This window comes from Rhinolophus ferrumequinum, chromosome 2, assembly GCF_004115265.2.
Source record: "Rhinolophus ferrumequinum isolate MPI-CBG mRhiFer1 chromosome 2, mRhiFer1_v1.p, whole genome shotgun sequence".
NCBI lineage: Eukaryota > Metazoa > Chordata > Mammalia > Chiroptera > Rhinolophidae > Rhinolophus > Rhinolophus ferrumequinum.
The window spans coordinates 73,654,526-73,676,307 of NC_046285.1; the positions used below are offsets into that span (position 1 = coordinate 73,654,526).

Here is a 21,782-nt window from a genome sequence, read left to right on the forward strand (position 1 = left end):
ATATTTCCGTTGGCTTTTTATACACCTATTTTTTTTAAATTCTTCTATAAGATCGGTTTTCTTTTGTTTTTTTCTGCCCTGAAAAAATAAATGCAGACACATTCACATTCTCTGGAGACTAGAATCAGATGACCAAGTCAAAACAAATCCATTTGAAAGCACCCAATTTCATGGCAGATGTAGGAAAGGATAAATCAATGGCCACTGTGAAAATTTCCTGCACTAGAAACATCATAAATGCACATGTCCAAAATTGACAGTTGATAAAGCTCCAACCTTGAAGACTAGGTTACCTAGTTTTGAAACCTTGAGAATCAGGTAAGGGTTGTTTTTATTTATTTATTTATTTATTTATTTATTTATTTATTTATTTATTTATTAGTAAAGGGTACAAAAGTAGTAACCACTTTGTTCATTCACAAACCAGAGACATCTCACCAAAAAAAATACTGTACCACAACTTACAAATGGCTCCATTAAAGATTTAACATCTGAGGTGAGAATGAAGTTTTCTTATAAAGCAGCCATTTCCTTTATAAAAGGGACATTTTGTACTTACTGTTACCCTTTGAACTCTTATAGTGAATAATTAAAACTAGACTGTAAAGCATAATTTGTGACTCTGCGTAAACTGGAGGTTGTAGGTTTTTGCTTAGTTGCTCATTTTAAGTGCTCACCAATCCCCGGTGGGACAACCCTGCCATTAGTCTGAATCAACAAAATTGGCTGGCCCCTAAAAGCAAAGCAGACATCTCTAAATCATAATACAGATGATCCCTGGCTTATGACAGTCTGACAACAATTTTTCAACTTTACGGTGGTGCAAAAGCAATATGCATTGAGAAACCGTACTATGAATTTTGATCTTTTCACAGGCTACTGATACTCTCTTGTAATGGTTGACAGTAACAGGGAACCACAGCTCTCAATCAGCTACAAAATCAAGAGGATAAACAACCCATACTTACAGTACATTATTAAGTGCATTTTCAATTTAGGATATTTTCAACTTAAGAGGGTTTATTGGGGACATAACCCCATCATAAAGCAAGCAGCATCTGTGAAATGGTCTTGTTGGTGACTCACCATATTGACAGTGGGGTCCCTGAAAACCTTCAGAACACTGGCACCGCTGGGTTTCACTGTCTGAGCATCTCCTTCCATTGAAACAAGTCTCCACTGCAGAGACAGCTAAAAGGAGGGTAAATGAGGAGGATGGAGAATGGAGTTGAGGGAAAGAAAGAAAAGTCTCAATAGAAATTTCTACCAGCCCCTCCATGGCAAGGTGAAACAGTGTTTTCATTACATATTAAGGCCTTGCTCTCTAACGCCTTGTAGAACTCTATATGTGGTAGCCTCTGCATCACCTCAAAGCTTGTAGAAATGCAGAAACGCAGACTCTACTGGGCCTACTAAGCCAGAATCCACATTTTAACAAAATACTAGGTGATCTGTATTTACTTTGAAAGTTTGAGTGGCCCTAGTCTAAAGGTACTCCATGGAGAAGATAATTGTGTGGCCAAAACAATCTAAAAATCAAGCAAGAAATACCAGCTAATTTCCAGAAGTTTATAATATAGTTGAGATGCCATCGTAGGCAGATGTTTCCACTGAGTGAAACCAGCCAGCTGCAGTGGCCGAGCTCTGCATGCAGTGACCCTAGATACACCACTTAACACTAAACCTGCTTAACATGGGAAGTCTCAGCAACTTTTCTAATTTATTTCAAGAACAGAAAGCACAGTGCAGAAGAAGGCAGGATGCTGAGAAACTACCCAAGGTACAGGATAGCAGGAGAGATAAATTGTGCTCTGGTGCCAAACTGATTGCAACATATTGAAGCATTTTAAGTGACTTCACAATAACCATAAATGCGTAGGTAAAGTAGATACTAAATGGAGCCATTTCTCCTGGTATGAATGAACTATGTAATGCTACCAATTCTGCTCTTTGAGTGCTGTCAAACTACTCCAATGGTTCTGGGATACTCTCACCAGATGTTGTAAAAGGACTGCATACCTCATCTTAAGAAGTAAACTGTCTCCAGAGTTCTGCAATTAATCATGACATGTACAAGTTGAGAAATCCCATTTAGATTTAGTACAGTGATTCCCCTCTGGACTTTTGAATCAACTGTGGATTACAAATTTGATGATATGGGAAAGGGGCAAATGGAAAAGGGAGATGGAAATCAAGGTGTAACTGGCTGGCTTTAAATAAACTGTCTTTTAAATAAAGAGACAGAATATAAAGTGGCAGTTCTACAGATCTTGAGTCCTGACCTTTCATTAGCAACGCTTAACAGAAAAGCTTTTTGTGCATTTTTGCACGTCATGTGTGAATTTTCAGTCCAACGAGATGCTCTGAAATTGTGGTGATTCTAAAGATGCTTAACACTTGACAAGCATGATATGATTGAAGCCTCAAACAGAATGAAACCATTACTTCAAGTGACAGACAGTTAAATAGAAAAAATTATAACTTACAGCGTAGGCAGCCAGGTTCATCCTCCTGCCGGCTCCAACCAGGGCAGCACCTGAAGATGGTCTTTCGCTCCACGCTGTACTCCTGTCTGTAGATGGTGTAGTACAGGGTCCTAAGAAATGCAGGGGCCTCCATCAGTAATGCTTCCCCTTAAGGCAAAGCTATCCTCTTCAACCCATTTAAAATGTCCTCTCCAACCCAAATCCCACCATTTATACAAACACACACACACACACACACACACACACACACACGCACACACACATACACCCTTTACTACATATACAACCAATATTCAAGATGGGTATAGGTTAATGAAAATTAAGAGGCTCCCCCATATTCTGTAGTATAAACTATCCTAAGGGTCACTCAAACTATCAAGAATGAAACCCAAAATTACGAAGAGAATAATGAAATCCTGAAGGATAATAGAGTACATGCTTTTTCAACTTTACAGTGAAGGCCTATCAGACTTCGGTTCCACTATAGCATGTGTTCTCAGCAGTGGTGATGTCACCCACACGAGAGTGACGATTGGTTCTTGGGTGGGAGGGAGGGAAAAAAGTCTTAGCTAATACAATGGTTTGTGGTCCTACAAAGGAGCACAGTATGTAACCAGATATAAATCATAAATCATATCTGTGGTATCAAAACTTTGTGGAGGAGGAAGATGATTATTCAAATTTTAAAAAAAGTTTACAAAGGCACCTTAGGGGGATGATAATGAACAAAAGGTTGAAAACGTTAAACTATAGCTATTCGCGCTGACCTCTTAATACAGTATAATACCGAAAACCTCCAACCTGGCTAATTTGGTTTCTATCAAATCAATGTCATATTTATTCTTTATGTCTAAAGTGTTAACATATTCTCTCCCCTTCGTGTACTAATCCTTAGACCCCTAGTCTTAAATTCCTTTCATTATTCAAAGCCAATTTCAAATTATACTTCCTCCAATTTCACTTTCCCCAACATGCCAATGTATATTGCTTTTTTTCTTTTCTCAAAAAATAGAACTATTGGCCATACCACTTTTTATGACACTTGTTATTCACCATCTTGAAGCGTAAGTATAACCTAATATTTTGTATGTGTATCTCTCCAATAGGGATATACGTATAGGTTTGCATACTTATATCCAAAGGAAAGGGATATTAGTTTGGTAAAGATGCCAAACATCTTTGAACACTTTGACACTTCAAAGTCAGTGTCATAAATATTTACTGAATAAAGAAATGGATAAAACTACTAAGTTATTGAGAATAAAAATAAAAATGTTTTATATTTTATTCATGTTTGTTTTCCCAAGTCTGAATGTCGACTGGTAGTGAACTTTTTTTGGTGCAGTCAATTATCATCAACAATTAAACCTCATGGGAGGAATATAGAAAATCTAAATGAAAAGCCATTAAAAAAAAAATACTGTAACAAACATGTTGAGTCCCTACTGTATAACAAGTATTGTGCCACCTGTGTTAAATATGTTTTCAGTTAATCCTCATAATGTCAATGCATAGTATTAGCTTTCTAACTTTAGAGACTAAGGTACAGAGAAATGTAGGAACTTTGCCAGTGGCCACAAAGCTAAATAAATAAGAGAGAGGGGAAGTTTTCTCCTTGAAACTTCATTTGAAGGTCCTGTGCATAGACCGAAAAAAGACTATTTATCTGAAGGTTAAACACACACACACACACACACACACACACACACACACACACGAGCACGCATCTGTGATACATATGTAAATATCCACAATGATAAATTATTTACCCTTATCTTATTTAGCCCTCCATTATCAGTGTTCTTCTATACAATGACAAACCCTGTTATTTATAAATGTTCCCAACTTTCCTTTGGCAATAGTAGTAGTAATAATATTAATAATAATAAAAAATGTATTAATCTAAAGTCATACGTTTTTTTTAATCCTGAATTCAGACCCAGTTGAGCCATTTACATAAAACTTAATCCATTAGCAACTATTTGTCTTAAGAGGTACTTAGATGTTTTGTAAAACTATTTTAAAACTTTGAAAAGAAAGTCCATACGAAGCTTGACACATGGAAAGCACTGTACTTGTTTTTTCTCTCCTCTCCCAAACTGCTGACTTAATCCTAATTCAAAGGCCATACTGAAGTCAAAGAAGCTCTGGGTTTTAAGATGTTGGAAGAGAACCAAGGGCAGGGCAGGTAGTCTTTCATAACCATAGATGCCCCGGATCCAAGTCGTGCTCAATGTAGCAAATCCACACAATATTGCTTGTTTCTGTCAGTGTTCTGATCTTCAGCTCTCAATAGTCTATCAACCAGGTGGTAAAATTGGTGTCATTTGACCCAAAGTACCTCACATACAATTGAGGCTTAAAGTCAATTAATAATATATCCTGTCTCCACAGGAAAATACATTCTGAAAAGTTCCAGGGGGCCATATCTTATGCTTGTTTACTTAATTACATAATTATTTTCTACAATGGACGGGATGCAATTCTGAGATGCGGTTCAGGCTAACCAAAAGGAAGAGTGGAAACGCCCTTACCTTCTCTCATAACCCACACAGCCTCTTGGGCCAGCACAGCTCCATCTCCACAGCTTGACGTTGTGTGTGAATGCTCGGACACACGGGTGTGCAAGTCCCACCACAGTCAGCTGCTGTTCTTCACAAACGTTTGGCCTTGAGAGAAAAAAAAAAGTCAGTAGTAATGCAATAAAAATAGATTGTTTCTCTATGTTTTATGCATGAATCATTCATTCCTCCATTTCCACAAAAAGCCTGTGGTGACTTACATAAATACATAAAGTAAGAGAGAAAAATCCAAGCGATATAAAAAAAAAAAAATTCAGGACCAGGATAAAGAAAAACCAGAATAGATTTTTAAAATAAGGAGAAATTTAGAAGACGAATACAAAAGTTTCCACGTCCTTAGGAAAACTGAGCTGTACATTAAGTTCTGAGATCTTTGGTAGACAAAACTTTAAAAGAAACAAAATTACACAATTCTCAATATTCATGGAGAAAAAGCAGGTTGATTCATCAATAGAAGTTAAATTTTTCCTAGAAATTATTTCTGAACAATATTTTCCATTGGCACGTGTAGTTAGTTCAGCTTCACACACAACGCTTGTTTAAATACAAATATTTTGCAACCAGCACCATTATATTAATACTTCCTTATAGAAAGTTTATACAAATTTACAGGATTTTAGATACGTGATTTTAATTTTGAAATGTGTGAGGCTAGATAACATTGATCACTTGGAGTGTCAGAATTAAATCCTTTTGTAATTTGAGGAATGCTTCACTCAGTGATAAATGATTTACTAGTCCATATCAATTGTTTTGTATTTTAAAACAATACTTACTATAAAAGCCAGTTGGCCCAACCACTCATATTTTCATACATTCAAAGTCACCTACATGCCATGCATTGACCTTACTAGGGTCAGACTCTGATGTTTTCTCTTATTATCAGGAAACTCACAGTCTAACTTAGTCTCCATACTCATAATCTGCTGAAAATAGAAATGATTTCTGATTCGGGAGTCCTAGTCAGCTCCTAAATAACTCTGTGAACTTGTCCAATGACACAGTAATAATACTGATAAGAACCTCAAATAGTACTTCTCACACTAAAATCGGTTACATCTATATCACCTAGATCACCTTTTTGTGATCACGTCTTTCTGTGGCTCTGACTAAATCGCACCATCTAATTTCACTTACAGCCCAATTCTCACTTCCAGATATATACAGAGGGTGCCAAAAAAGTGTGTACACATTTTAAGAAAGGAAAACTGTAATAAAATTGTAATACTCAATATACATCAATAACAAAAGATGAATACAAGTCACGTTTGACTTCTGCAATTACAAGAGGTGCTCAAAGTGGTTACCATCAGCATAATTTTAATACAGTTTTTTCCTTTCTTAAAATGTGTACACGTTTTTTTGGCACCCTCTACATTTATACATCTGAAAGAACTGCTTGGACTGTTATCATTTTATTCAACAGTTGAACATTATTTATGAATTTGCATAGCACATTTTAATGCTTTAAGTAAATATTGTGATAAAACAATAAATGTAAAAACTATACACAAGTCGGGCATCCATTAAAAAATTAAAAAATTTGGCAGTGGGCCTGAACTAAACCTTAGCTTTTTAAAATTCTGTATTAGATTCTCTGTAAACTGCCTACTTCAACACCTTTATGTGGGCTTATACTTTGTGTGTGTGTGTGTGTGTGTGTGAGCCAACTAGCCCCAATCAGACTGAGCTCACTGCACCTTTGTTTTTTCAGTTAATAGTTGGAATCTCATCCAGCCTTGAACTCCATTTTGGAACCTACTCTTCATCTATTATTCCATCCTTCCACACACCCACCACACACCCACCCATCTATTCACTCATCCATTCAACAGATACTGTCACCTACACGTGACAGAAGCATTCTCGCACAAGAATTTGAATATAAATCATTTATTTTGGAGTGATGAAATCAGACTGGGAAGGAGCGTTAACCAATTAAACAATGCGTTATTGAGCCAGCCAACACTTCAGGTGACTAGCTCTCCAAAAGGGTGAGGGAGCCTAGGAATTTATACACTAATTCCTGTACGTGATTTGTTGAAGGCTCCTTTCTTTCTCACATTTCAGGCAGAAGCACAGGTAGGCAGTGTCAGCTTCCAGAAGCCAAATAAGTCTTCAGGCAAAAAAATGCAAATGCTGGCTGTTGGAAGCTGGGCAGGTATGTAGCGGTAACAAGAGGGGAAATGGGTGCAGCACTGACAGTTTCAGTTGCATGTGGTACAAAAAAGAAAGTTCATATTTATTTTGCATTGACAATCTAAATAGGAGAGAGAGAGAAAAGGAAAGAGAGAGAGAGAGAGAGAGAGAGAGAGAGAGAGAGAGAGAGAGAGAGAGAGAGAGAGAGAGATCCTAAATGAATACAAAAACGTGAAGTGCTAAGAAGAAGCATCAGGGAGCTGAATCAGAGAGAGGAGATACTCAGAAAGATTCATTAATTAGAAAAAGCCTTACCGAAGAGGTGACACTGTGAACTGAGAGGGTCAAGAGAAGCCACCCACAGAAGAGCCAGGGGAAGCCATTCAGGTGGAAAAAATAGAACGAGCAGAGGCTCCAAAAGGCGAAAATGCTTGACCTCCAGACACTCTAAAAGGCCAAATTGACTCAAATGATGAGATGCTTGGTGGGGCAGACAGGGATGTTCAGGCCGAGGAGTTTTGATTTTATTTCAGAGCCGTGGAAGTCACAGAAAGTTTTTGAATTCTGATTTCTGGCCTCATTTCCTATAGCCTGGATCTGGAGATGCACTTGTGATACTCTCTCTCTGACACCAACTTCAGCTCGCAACCTTGACAATGACTTAAGGTATATCTGCTCCTGGACACTAAACGTAAGAGCCCAGCCCAATCCAGCCTGGCCCTCAAATTCCAAAAATCCCCCAAGACCCCCTTGGGGATTTTCTGATTCCTAGAAAGGAAGAAGTCTTCAAGGGAAATCTGTACCTTCAGAAAAACCCAATTCCAGCACCGGTGAATATGGAAAGACACAGAACAAATTTTATGAATCACAAGGAAATTGCATTCAACTAAAGTGTCTAGAAAACTACCTGTAATCAAGATTGTTACCAAGTCACTTTTCTGAAAACGTCATCAGAAATGTTAACGTGACTTCAGAACTTCACACATTTGGTTGAGACGAGGTTTTATTTTATGTTAACTCATCCTAAGGCACGTTTTGGTAAAGCAGCATCATTCTTGCCTCCTCGGCACATGTGGCTAAGTAAAGATAGTCAATTTGTTATTCTGCAGGTGTCCTGAGTACATTTTAATCTAAAACAATTAATCTCCTTTCTTAACTATGAAAGCTGTAAATGCTAGAAGTAAAAAAGCCGAAAAATGGATAAACAAGGTTGCTCCCAAGATGCTCCCAGATAACCACTGCTAATTGTCTGATATATTCGTATGCAATTCTTTGCGGGGGCATACAAACACTTTTGCATAAATGGTATCACATTCTCCTTGCTATTTTTTAAATTATGTAACAAGTTTTTGTTTTTTTAAGAATAATTGGTATATAACTTTACATAGTTTTCATTGTAATCCGAAACCTGCACACACTACAAAGTGATCACCACCTCCCAACACCGTACAATTGACCCCGTTCACCATTTCACCCACCTCCCAACCCCCTTTCCCTCTGGTAACCACGAATTGATTCTCTGTATCTATGAGTTTGTTTTTGCTTTGTTTTGCTTTTCATTTTTCAGATTATGCATCTGAGTGAAATTATACGGTATATTTGTCTTTCCCTTACTTATTTCACTTAGCATAAAATCTTCAAAGTCTATTTATATTGTTACAAATGACAAGATTTCATTTTTTGATGGTTGAGTAGTATTCCATTGTGTGTGTGTGTGTGTGTGTGTGTGCATGTGTATATGTATGTGTATATGTATATATTTTACATATATATATACATATATATATAAAATATCTTCTTTATCCATTCATCTATTAATGGACACTTAGGTTGTTTCCATGTTTTGGTTATTGTAAATAATACTGCAATGAACATAGGAGTACATGTATCTTTTCAAATTGATGTTTTGGTATTCAAATAAATACCCAGAAGTATAATAGCTGGATCGTATGGTAGGTCTATTCTTATTTTTTTTAAAGATTCTCCATGCTGTTTTCCATAGCGGCTGCACCAATTTACATCCCCACCAACAGTGTACAAGGGTTTACTTCTCTCTACATCCTTTCCAATGCTGTAACAAGGTTGTTTTGTTTTATTTTTTAACTTAGCAAACAACATGGCATGAATATTTTTCCATTTTGAAGTATAGAAAATTACTCTAACCCTTTTCTTCATAATATAGACTTATCCAAGTAATATAGCAGAATTAATTTAGCCAACATCCTATTAACAGATATTTAGTTGTTTCTAATAGTATGTGACTATAAACAACTCTGATCTCAGCCCCCTCATATAAACATCTGAATTACAGATTAATTTTTTTCTTGTTAGATTTTCTTATGAAATATTTCTTTAGTCTTTTTACTAATAGTTCAGATTTTCTTTTTTTTAAGCCTCTCCTATGTCTTAGGCTTTCTCAAGTATTAGCACCTACCTATATTTATGCATGAGGCACCAGAGGCTGATTGGGAGCTGTGTGTGATCGAAAGGGCTTATAATTGGTAGGTTCACTATCAGGTAATTAGAGGTAATTTTTTTTTTTTTTTGAGAAGCTCCTACATGTCAGTATATAGAAATATGGAAATCTGATTTCTAGGGCCATTATGTTTTTCCAGAAGAGTATGTATTCCCAATCTGCTGCCCTGAGGAAACAGACACCTTGTGGCTCATGCTTGGAGACCAGACAGGGAAAGGGAACCCTGCTGTTTTTACCCAAACCCACCCCCAGGCAGTGCCACTCTGCACCCCTTCTGAAGCTATTCTGATTTTCATTCTCCAGAGGAAGAAATCAATTCATATCAATTCATTCCCTCTCTCTCTCTCTCTCTCTCTCTCTCTCTCTCTCTCTCCTCTCTCTTTCTCTCTCTCCCCCCATCTCTATCTCTGTCTCTCTCTCATTCTTTTTTTCTCTTTCTCTTCCACACCCACCCCGAGTAGGGTGATATTTGCCCAGCTCTACAGTTTAGAGGAAGAGACTTGGAGATTCTAACAATTCTACACACAGTCTTCCAAACAATTTTTGTCTCCAGCCCCACACATCTCTCCAGTGCATTTCTTACCTCCACTGTAAAATGTTAAATATTGCAGCTCTCCAGATTCCCTGCAAAGGGACCAACAACCTGCCAGAATGGTATAAAGATAACATCAAAGTGAAAACATCTGAGCTACAGATGCAGGAAAAACTTGTACCTGACCTTCCCCTATCTGACTAAAGCAGAGATTTACAAAAGTCAACTGCTATAACTACCCCCACCCATCACCTCACCACTACTGCTCCAGGGAAGTCACCAGTCGGGGAGACAACTGACCTTGGGCAGTGGGACATTTCAAAGCAAATCTGTATAAACAGATCTCATCAGAACCTTCGATCCTTTGACGCACTAATACTCCCCACCCCTTATTAAGCTGGTATATAAACCCTTAACCTTAGCTGTTACGTGAGCTACTCCCCATAGAGTACTCTTGCGTGTTTGAGTCATATACTTTTCTCCTGTTAATTTTTCTACTGTCATTTGATTAGCAAGCTCCCCCAACACTCTACCCTAAGTTAGCAGAGGAAAAGATTTTTCTTTCCAACAATTTTAGCAACAAAGATGAGATGATCAGAATTCCTCACTCATTCTGGAGACTGCTGCTGAGCTCTTGGGATCTCTGACCAAGCAAGTGAAGTACGCTTTCTTACCAGTCAGACTCCCAGATCTCTGCTTGGGATCCAGCTGATCAAAAATGTTAAGAGCCTCTCATCTTTTCAAAACAAAATTTTCCAAAATTTAGATTTACAGGAGAAAACTTTTTCATTAGAACTAGTCTAGTTCTTTGGATGTTGTGATTCTTCATTTGGCTCTCCCAGGAATAGCCATTGAGCTTTTTCTGTCACGGTCTTTCGTGCTATTGTTTTGTGTTGTGCTCTTTAAAAGTGTTGCTGGCCATAAGAAGGAGAATCATAGCCTAGAACATAAGCATAGGTCTTGTAATCCGGTTGTTCAAGCTGGTCTCTCATACTGGTAAGTTTTCACAGGACCAGTGTCTGCTTAGGCAAATTTGCTGTGAATCACCAATAAAATCAGATAGGTTTCTCCATCTGTCTCAATTTTGTGTCCTGAGAGCTTGACTTGGAACGAGAGAGAGAGAACAGTCTCTCTCTGGTTTTCTGCTTGCCAGGGGGCACAGATTGTTGAGTCTGTGCTCAGAGATGGCCAATCATCAGCTTGCAAGTCTGAGATGTGAGGTGTACAAGCAAATCTTTCTGCCAACTGCTGCCAACTCTCAGGGAGACAGTCTGAGTCTAAGTCATAAATGATCTCAATACATAATGACCTTTGTCATCTCTTTTCCCATTTCCTTTGTAGTGCTGAGACTTCCCATCTCAGTGATCACCCACCTAGTATCACAGATGAGCAGGTCTGTAACTGAGCTGTGTCACTTTTGTGGGAGCACTGGAACTCAGCATTCTTCTTGCCTATGACAACTTGGTTTCCTTTTTTTCAGGTACAGTTGGGAGTGATTTTGGATTATGGGGGCTACATCTTCTGCACCCTCTTCACAGATGACTATTACGTTCATGACTAAGACACAAAAGGCTTACTGGTTTGAGTCACATTTGAAATAGGTGTACCTATGCCGATCCTATTTGTCGATGGCCAGATCATGGAGTCTTTAATTTGAAAAACTTTTGTACTTAAAGGACTTTTAGAGAGCTTTCATCCTTAACAAATATCCTATGGGTACCTATAGAAGGATCAAATTGGAAGAACATAAAAAGTATCATGGATAGCCTAATACACTACCTTAACAAAATTAAATAGCAGAAGTCATTCAAACTCTAGTCCCCTTGCCCCCATCAGGGGCTCTCAAGGGATTCAGAGAATACCAAAAGATTCAAGGGATTCAAGATCTCAAGGGATTCAGAGAATACCACCTGAGGCTAAAAAGAGGCTAATTGAACACAGACTGGATATTTTATCCACTCATATAAATTTGGAGATACCAGAGGGCTACTTGATGCTTCTTCAATCTCTCCCAGAAATTTTAGTCTACAGCCTCCATAAAATTATATATTAGGGCAAGAGAAAACCTTAACAATCTTCTCTTTAAATATTGATCAAAAGCTTTTGCTCTTACATTGAGCAGATAACAACTTGTTACATCTGCCAGAAACATAATTAGGATAAAAATATAAAGCAGGGCAAAGACAAGAACCAAGTCTTATATAAACTAGTGTATTTTGCATTACTGTATTATGCCTAACTCAGGGCTAAAATATTATAAAGAAAGTCTTAAGATCTCTATTTATATCCATCTGTATGTTTATGTTTGTTGTATGTTATGATATGTGATAGTTTTCTACTGCTGGATGGTATTACCAAATTAATATATAAAATTTCTTTAAAAAGCTCTATTCTAATTGGCTTAGAAAAAATAAGCTCTTATATAAATATTCCTAAACCTCCCACAAGTATAGGAACTAACCCAAATGTTTTTCAAATTCATGTGCTTTCGGTAAATCTTTGGTAAATAAGACCAGTGCAATATCATTATTGGTTTAATAAAAATGGATATGTCTTCTGAGTTAGCAGCATTAAGTATAATACAAGCATAAATTGTATTTTATCTAGGTTTACTAGTCAAATAAGCTAGTATACCTACTAGATATTTACAAGAATAAAAACAATGAATTTGACTTTAGTCAAATTGAGTCATTATTTTGAAAACTTTATTTCAATAATGTTTTATAATGCCTGCCTACAAATAGTTTCTAAAAATCCTTCTGAAAACTTATAGCCCTAAAGTGATGCTAAATTAAGTAACAGATATTCATTAAACAGCTAAATCATTTCTAAATAAGATCAAATGCTGACATATTCATTATTAAGCTTAAGAACACATACTTCTGGCTTCTTGTTTTTATATGGTACAGCGAGGCTAAAGATATAAGTCTGTAAATAAACATGATCTTTTTACCACAATAAGAAATTGTACTATAATGAAGCATATGTCTTTAAAATTATGAGATGATATATTCATAAATTTTGCTAATCTGCTACAAAATGCAGGTATATAACAGAAAATTTACAATTGTCTCCTTCCTAGTTTCCTCTATAAAAGAAAGTCTTCTCTTAACTCAGGCTGTCATAATAAGAAACCTCAGGCTGGGCATGTTAAACAACAAACATTCATTGTCTCACAGTTCTAGAGGCTGTAAGTCTAAGATCAAGGTGCCATCATGGTTGATGGAGGCCTCTCTTCTGGCTTTTAGACAGCTGCCTTCTCACAATGTCCTCAGATAGCCTTTCCACTATGCACGCACAGTGAGAGAAGTCTCTGGTATCTCTTCTTCTTCCTTTAAGGACACTAGTTTCATCAGATTAGGGTGTCACCCTTATAACCTCATTTAACCTGAATAACCTGCTTAAAGACCCTAACTCCAAATAGACTTCAACATATGAATTTGAGAGGGGCCCATAATAGTTACTAATTCAGTCCACATAGCTAACAATGATAAAAATAAATTATAATACAAATGTGAATGGAAATACTAGAAATAATAAGGGTAAAGGCAAACAACTTTGTATGAAAGTATGCAAGGAATATATAATGTGTTATTGTTAAAGGAGAAAGGAAATTCAGTCATAAAAATGGCTGCGTGAGATAAGCCTCTTGAAATCTCCCCTGCAATTTACAACAAATTGAACAACTATAACTCCACAAACGACTCCCTGTGCAGCAGACAGGCAAAACTAAGAGGCACACTACTGAAATAATCTAAAGGAGTAAACAGAGCTGCTGAAATACACGGGCTCTGAATCTGGTGCAGGAAGAGTTTCGGACTTCACAAGCTCTCCACATCCCCCCATGGAGCTGGAGCCCTATGACTCAGGCGAACTGTTCACAGAGGAGAAGCCTGCTTTCCAGGGAATCCCCCGCATTGTGTGAGAAGCCAGAATAGTGCAGAGAAGATATAATACTACAATGTGAGAGAGAATAAAAGGCCGCAGTCAGAGAGAAAATAAAACATTCTTCCAACACCCACTGGAAAACAAAAAAAAAAGACCTCTTTCTATCAACCTGTTGCAGAACCCACTCCTGTAGATGTCTAGGAAGAGAAATAATATATCATTAACTGCCATGAATAACCAAGGTAACAAGACAGCTCAGAAAGAAAATGAAAAGTCTCCAGAAAATGACCTTAAAGACATGGAAATACGTGACTTAAATGACAGAGAATTCAAGATTGCAGTTCTTAAAAAACTCAATGAGATGAAAGAAAACACAGACGGGCAAAGAATAAAGAAAGAACTCTTGAAAACAAAGAACTCAGAAACACAATCAAAGAACAAAATGAACATTTTACCAAAGAGATTGAAACTTTAAAAAAGAACCAAATAGAATTTCTAGAGACTAAGAACTCAATTAAAAAAAATGAAGAATGAAATAGCCAGCTTAGGCAGTACTGTTGACCAGATGGAGGAAAGAATCAGACACATGGAAGATAGAAATCTGGAAATGACACAGATGGAAGAAGAAAGAGACTTGAGACTTAAAACAAATGAAAGAACTCTACAAGAACTTTCTGACTCCATCAGGAAGAGCAATATAAGAATAATGGACGTACCAGAAGGAGAAGAGAGAAGGGAACAGAGAGTATATTCAAACAAATAGTCGATGAGAACTTCCCAAACTTGTGGAAAGAACTGGATCCTCAAATCCAAGAAGCAAATAGAACACCTAACTACCTCAACCCCAACAGGCCTTCACCAACACACATTGAATTGAAACTGTCAAAAATTAACGACAAAGAAAGAATCCTCAAGGCAACCAGGGAAAAGAAGATGGTAACCTACAAAGGAAAGCCCATTAGATTATCATTAGATTTTTCAGCACAAACTCTATAAGCCAAATATTCAAACTATTGAAAGAGAAAATTTACAAGCCAAGAATAATATATCCAGCAAAGATATCCTTTAAATATGAAGGAGGAATAAAGACTTTTCCAGAAGGTGAGGGAATTTTCTCACACATGACCTGCACTACAAGAAATACTGAAGGAGACTATTCGACCAGCATTAATAGGGATAATTTGTGGCAACCAAAACATAAAAGAGGGGCGAGTAAAGGCCTGAACCAGAATATGGAGTGGAGAAAGCAAGCATGCTGAAGAAAATGGAATACTCTAGATATCAAAGTTTCTTTTACATAAACTTAATGGTAACCACTCAAAAAAAAAAAAAATCCAAAACTAAAATATATAATGTAATAAAAAAGAGAGGAAAAAAATCATAGAATACCACCATACAGAAATAATAGACAACAACAAAAAGGCAAAGAAACAATGGAGACACAGCCTTACCAGAAAACCAAAGATAGAATGACAGGAAACCCCCACATATCAATAATCACCCTGCTGTACTCGCCAATTAAAAGGCACAGAGTAGCAGATTGGATCAAAGAACTAAACCCAACCATATGCTGCCTCCAAGAGACACATCTTAGCTACAAGAACAAACATAGACTCAAAGTGAAAGGGTGGAAATCGACATTCCAAGCAAATGGTATCCAGAGAAAATCAGGTGTAACCATACTGATATCAGATGAAACAGACTTCAGGGTGAAAATGTAACCAGAGACAAAGATGGACGTTTCATAATGATAAAGGGGACTATACAACAAGAAGACATAACAGTCATCAATATTTATGCCCCCAATCAGGAGCACTGAACTATACCAAGCAACTACTAACAGAACTAAAGGGAGAAATTGACCAAAACACAATTAGAGTAGGGAACCTAAATACATCATTGACAGCTATGCATAGATCATCCAAACAGAAAATAAATAAAGAAATAGCAGCCCTAAATGACACATTAGATGAAATGGACATAATTGACATTTATAGAGCACTTCATCCTAAAACATCAGACTATACATTTTTTTCTACCGTATATGGAACATTCTCAAGGATAGACCACATATTGGGACATAAAACTAGCTTCAGCAAATTTAAGAAGATTGAAATCATACCAAATATATTCTCTGTTCACAAGGCTTTGAAAATAGATATCAACTGCAAAAAGAAAGCAGGAGAAACCACAAATATGTGGAGATTAAATGACATACTTTAAAAAAATGACTGGGTCAAAGAAGAAATAAGAGGAGAGATCAAAAGATAATAGAAACAAATGAGAACGAAAATACAGCCTACCAAAATTTTTGGGATGCAGTGAAAGCAGTTTTAAGAGGGAAATTTATATCACTACAAGCCTATCTCAAGAAACAAGAAAAACCCCAGATAAATAACCTTATGTTACACCTTAAAGAACTAGAAAAAGAACAAATGAAACCCAAGGTTAGCAGAAGAACGGAAACAATAAAAATCAGAGCAGAACTAAATGAAATAGAGAACAAAAAGACAATAGAAAACATAATGTGAAAAAGAGCTGGTTCTTTGAAAAGATTAATAAAATTGACAAAACCTTGGCTAGAGTCACTAAGATAAAAAGAGAAAAGACACTAATTAACAAAATCAGAAATGAAGAAGGGGAAGTTATCACGGACACCACAGAAACACAAAGGATCATCCAAGAATACTATGAAGGACTATGTGCCACCAAATTCAATAACCTAGAAGAAATGGACAACGTCTTAGAAACATATAGCCTTCCAAGGCTGAACCATGAAGAACTGGAAAATCTAAACAGACCGATCAACAGTAACTGAACAACAGAAATCGAATCAGTCATTCAAAACCTTCCCAAAAGCAAAAGTCCTGAACCAGATGGCTTCACTAGTGAATTCTACCAAACCTTCAAAGAGGATCTAATAGCAATCCTGCTCAAACTCTTCCAAAAAAATTGAAGATTAGTACTCCCTAACTCATTTTATGAGGCCAATATTGCCCTGATACCAAAATCTGGGAAGGACAACACAAAAAAAGAAAACTACAGACCAATATCTCTGATGAATACAGATACAAAAATCCTAAAAAAATTCTAGCAAATCGAATACAACAATGCATTAAAAAGATTATTCATCACGACCAAGTGGGGTTCATCCCCGGGGCACAAGGATGGTTCAACATCCGCAAATTCATCAATGTGATACATCACATAAACAAAATAAAGGACAAAAATCATATGATTATATCAATTGATACAGAAAAAGCATTTGACAAGATACAACATCCATTTATGATTAAAACAATTAAATAGGTATAGAAGGAAAATACCTTAACATAATAAAGGCCATATATGACAAATCCTCAGCTAATCTCATAATTAATGGTGAAAAACTGAAGCCCTTTGCTCTACGTTCAGGAACACAACAGGGCTATCACCTATCACCTCTGCTTTTCAACAGTGTTGGACGTCCTCGCCAGAGCAATCAGGCAAGAGAAAGAAATGAAAGGCATCCAAATTGGGAATGAAGAAGTTAAACAGTCACTCTTCACAGATGATATGATGCTATACATAGAAAACCCTAAAGACTCCACCAAGAAGCTATTAGAAACAATCAAAGAATACAGTAAAGTTGCCAGCTACAAAATCAACGTATAAAAGTCCATCGCGTTCCTATATACTAACAATGAAATCTCAGAAAAAGAAACAAAATAACAATTCCTTTTGCAATTACAACAAAAATAATAAAATGCTTAGGAATAAACTTAACCAAGGATGTGAAAGACCTATATGCTGAAAACTATAAAACATTTTTAAAAGAAATTCAGGAAGACTCAAAGAAATGAAAAGATATTCCATGCTCATGGATTGGAAGAATCAACATAGTTAAAATGGCTGTATTACCCAAAGCAATATACAGATTTAATGCAATCCCCATGAAAATCCCAATGGCATTTTTTAAAGAAATAGAACAAAAAAATATCAGATTTATATGGAACCATAAAAGACCCCGAATAGCCAAGCAATCCTAAGAAAAAATGAATGACGCTGGAGATGTCACACTCCCTGACCTTTAGCTTGTGCTATAGGGCAACAATAATCAAAACTGCATGGTATTGGCAGAGAAACAGACACACAGACCAATGGAATAGAATTGAGAACCCAGAAATAAGCCCACATAAATATGGACAGATAATTTTTGACAAAGAAGCAAAAAACATATAATGGAGAAAAGACAGCCTCTTCAATAAATGGTGCTGGGAGAATTGGAAAGCCACGTGCAAAAGAATGAAACTGGACTGCTATCTGTCACCATGTACCAAAATTAATTCAAAATGGATCAAAGACCTAAGCATAAGACCTGAAACAATAAACTGCATAGAAGAAAAAATAGGTACTAAATATATAGACATTGGGTTCAAAGAGCATTTTATGAATTTGACTCCAAAGGCAAGGGAAGTAAAAGCTAAAATAAATGAATGGGAGTGTATCAAACCTAAAAGCTTCTGCACAGCAAAAGAAGCCATCGACAAAATAAAGAGGCAACCAGCTGAATGGGAGAAGATTTTTGCAAACAACGCCTTCGATAATGGGCTAATATCCAAAATACACAATGAACTCATACAACTCAACCACAAAAAGACAAAGAACCCAATTGAAAAAATGGGCAGAGGACCTGAAGAGACATTTCTCCAAAGAGGACATACAAATGGCAAATAGACATATGAAAAAAATGCTCAACATCACTAATCATCAGAGAAATGCAAATAAAACCATAATGAAATATCACCTCACACCAGTTAGAATGGCTATCATCAACAAGACAAATATTGGGTTGGTGCAAACGTTATTGCGGTTTTTGCAATTATTTCTAACGTTTTAAACCGCAATTACGTTTGCACCAACCTAATAACAAGTGTTGGAGAGGCTGTGGAGAAAAAGGAACCCTCATACACTGTTGGTGGGAATGCAGATCGATGCAGCCGCTATGGAAGGCAGTGTGGAGATTCCTCAAAAAATTAAAAATAGAATTACCGTATGACCCAGCAATCCCTCTCCTGGGTATCTACCCAAAAAATCTGAAAACATTTGTCCATAAAGACATGTGTGCTCCAATGTTCATTGCAGCTTTATTTACGGTGGCCAAGACATGGAAAAAAGCGAAATGTCCTTCAACAGATGAATGGATAAAGAAGTAGTGGTATGTATACACAAAGGAATACTATTTGGCGGTAAGAAAAGATGAAATAGTATCATTTGTGACAACATGGATGCATCTAGAGATTATTATGCTAAGCAAAATAAGTCAGACAGATAAAGTAGAGAACCATATGATTTCACTGACATGTGGTATATAAAACTGTAAACAACAAAAAAAACAAGACAAACAAATGAAGAAACAAAAACTCATAGACATACACAATAGTTTAGGGGTACCAGAGGGTAAAGGGGGAAGGGGGCTCTAGAAGAGGGTAAACGGGGTCTAATATATGGTGACGGAAGGAGAACTGACTCTGATTGGTGAACATACAATGTGAGATATAGATAATGTATTACAGAATTGTACACCTGAAATCTATGTAACTTTACCAACAATTGTCACCCCAATAAACTTTAATTAAAAAAAAAGGAGAAAGGAGAGTAATTTTGTCCTAAAATAAAATGACTGGTTGTTCCAAAATGAGAAAAGCGGAAAAGAATAGGGCAAAACCTGAATTGATAAAGAAAGTTTTAGAAGGTTTGCAGAAAAGGAATTTTTTGTTGAATGGTTAAAGCTGGCTAAGGTTGGATGGATTTATTTATAATGTTTTACTTTTTAATGAGTTTTTGTATTAATAGTACCTGAATGCAAAACTGGAGTTTGGTTTTCTCTCTCTGTTAAAATGACGAAGTTTTCTTGGGCTATTGGTTTTCCCTTAATAAGCGATTGTGAAAGGTTTTTCTTTACCCTTTAAGTTGTCTGCCTAGAAAACAAAGATTCGGTGTTTCATCAGAATAATTTCTATGCTGTCTTCACCATGTCCTTGACTACAGGAGAAAAAAGTGTTGTCACTATTGAAAGAGTTAATCTTTTTATAAAAAAAAAAACCATGATACTTCCTATAATTACTTTTATAATCTTTTACTGTCATATTTTTGAGTAGATAACTAAGTATTGTTTCATAGTGACCTGTGATCCTATTTAATCAAGGATACAAACTTTTTGACATCTTTGATATTTTGCCTTTTCCAAGTTAAATCCTACATAAAATCTTGATCTTGAACTGACTTTGAAATTTCTCAAAGGGCCCCTGTGAAATCTCAAAGGATCTATTCTTTACCTTGTAAAAAGAGAGATGTTAAAAATTAATTAGGTATGTTGAATTGCATGAAAAGCGTCACCAAATAAGAAGAGGGGCTTAACCTTCCCTGGGTTAGATTTGTATGAGTAAATATTGTTAATATAGGTATTCAGAAATTGTATGAAGTCCCTAGAGATTTTCAATGCTCTCACTGTCCATGATATACCCAAGTACTCTTTTGCCTGACATTAGAAAACAACAATAAATATTACCAATCATATTTCCAGCTTTCATTTTAAAATATTGGTTTCATAATGAACTCTCATCAGATCTTTAACCACAGTGTTTTTAAGTCTTTATCAGCCACAAATAGTTATCATTTTACTCTGATGCTTTCCTATAAGTGTTTGCTATCAGTCATAGGCCAGAGTGCTTATCTTCAACAAAAAGGAAGTTTCTCAAAGACCCATGAAAAAGGACTACACCAGGTACTCTAGGAAATAGGCTTATAATCTCTTTGCTTAAAATGACTTTAAGATCATACCACAGAATTAAGTCAGGATTTTCAGAATTCTAGTGGAGAAGCTGAGAGGTTCATGAAACTACTAATCCAACATCGAGCAGAACAAGAATGAACTAATAAAGGATGATTATGGCTTTTGCTTGGACTATTGTTACTGAATTAAAAATATATATCATTTTATTTTCTTTCAAGCTATCTATAACTTACAACAATTTTGTAAATTATACTTTTGTGAACAAAAATGAAACACTTAAACATTTATATTTTTCTCCTTGCCTAATCCCTCCAGAATTTTGGTAACTCTCATTAGGTATTCTTATTTTCTTGGAAAATAGTTATTGGCATAAATTTGATAAGAATCTGTCCACCTTGTAACAGGACATAATTGGAAACATTGGTTATGGTTATAACCAAGACTTTGATGGGAATGTCATATTTTAAAATGATATGTGGGATTATGTATGATCAGACAGTCCGAAGGAATCATGGTTGACTTTCGGGAGGCAATGCTTGCAAAGTCCTCTTGGGGAAACTGACCTGGTACCTGGCTTATAGCATTCCGAGCTTTACAGGTGCATAAGGAAGGTCACTTCTTGGCAGGCCAGGAATCAGGATATTTTAGAAACCTCGAATACAAAGAAATTCACTCAAATCTAGACTGTACGTGAAGTCTACTGACATGTTTTTGGCTTGGCTTCCTAGCCTTGAGTGGTTTTAAAATCCAGTCTGAGATTCTTTATGAAAGTTCCAGCAAAGCAAAATTTAAAAAGGCCTATTTGGTCAATTATTGTTCTTGCATCGCTTACGTAAATAATCAGGTACATGTAATGAAACCAGACTTATTTTGTAAATAAGACTAATCTTACATTGATTATTTT

General features: G+C 36.3%; 1 protein-coding gene across 1 annotated transcript in view; it reads right to left on the bottom strand.

Moving 5' to 3' along the window:
* The window catches only part of LOC117036907 (EGF-like and EMI domain-containing protein 1), a 567,893-nt gene that overhangs the window by 495,412 nt on the left and 50,699 nt on the right, over nt 1-21,782 (bottom strand). The window contains exons 2-4 of the mRNA XM_033132361.1: nt 5,021-5,155; nt 2,487-2,596; nt 1,087-1,191 (exon numbers count right to left, since the gene is read on the bottom strand). Coding sequence (XP_032988252.1) covers nt 1,087-1,191; nt 2,487-2,596; nt 5,021-5,155 — 350 coding nt within the window. The remainder of the gene's footprint in view (nt 1-1,086; nt 1,192-2,486; nt 2,597-5,020; nt 5,156-21,782) is intronic.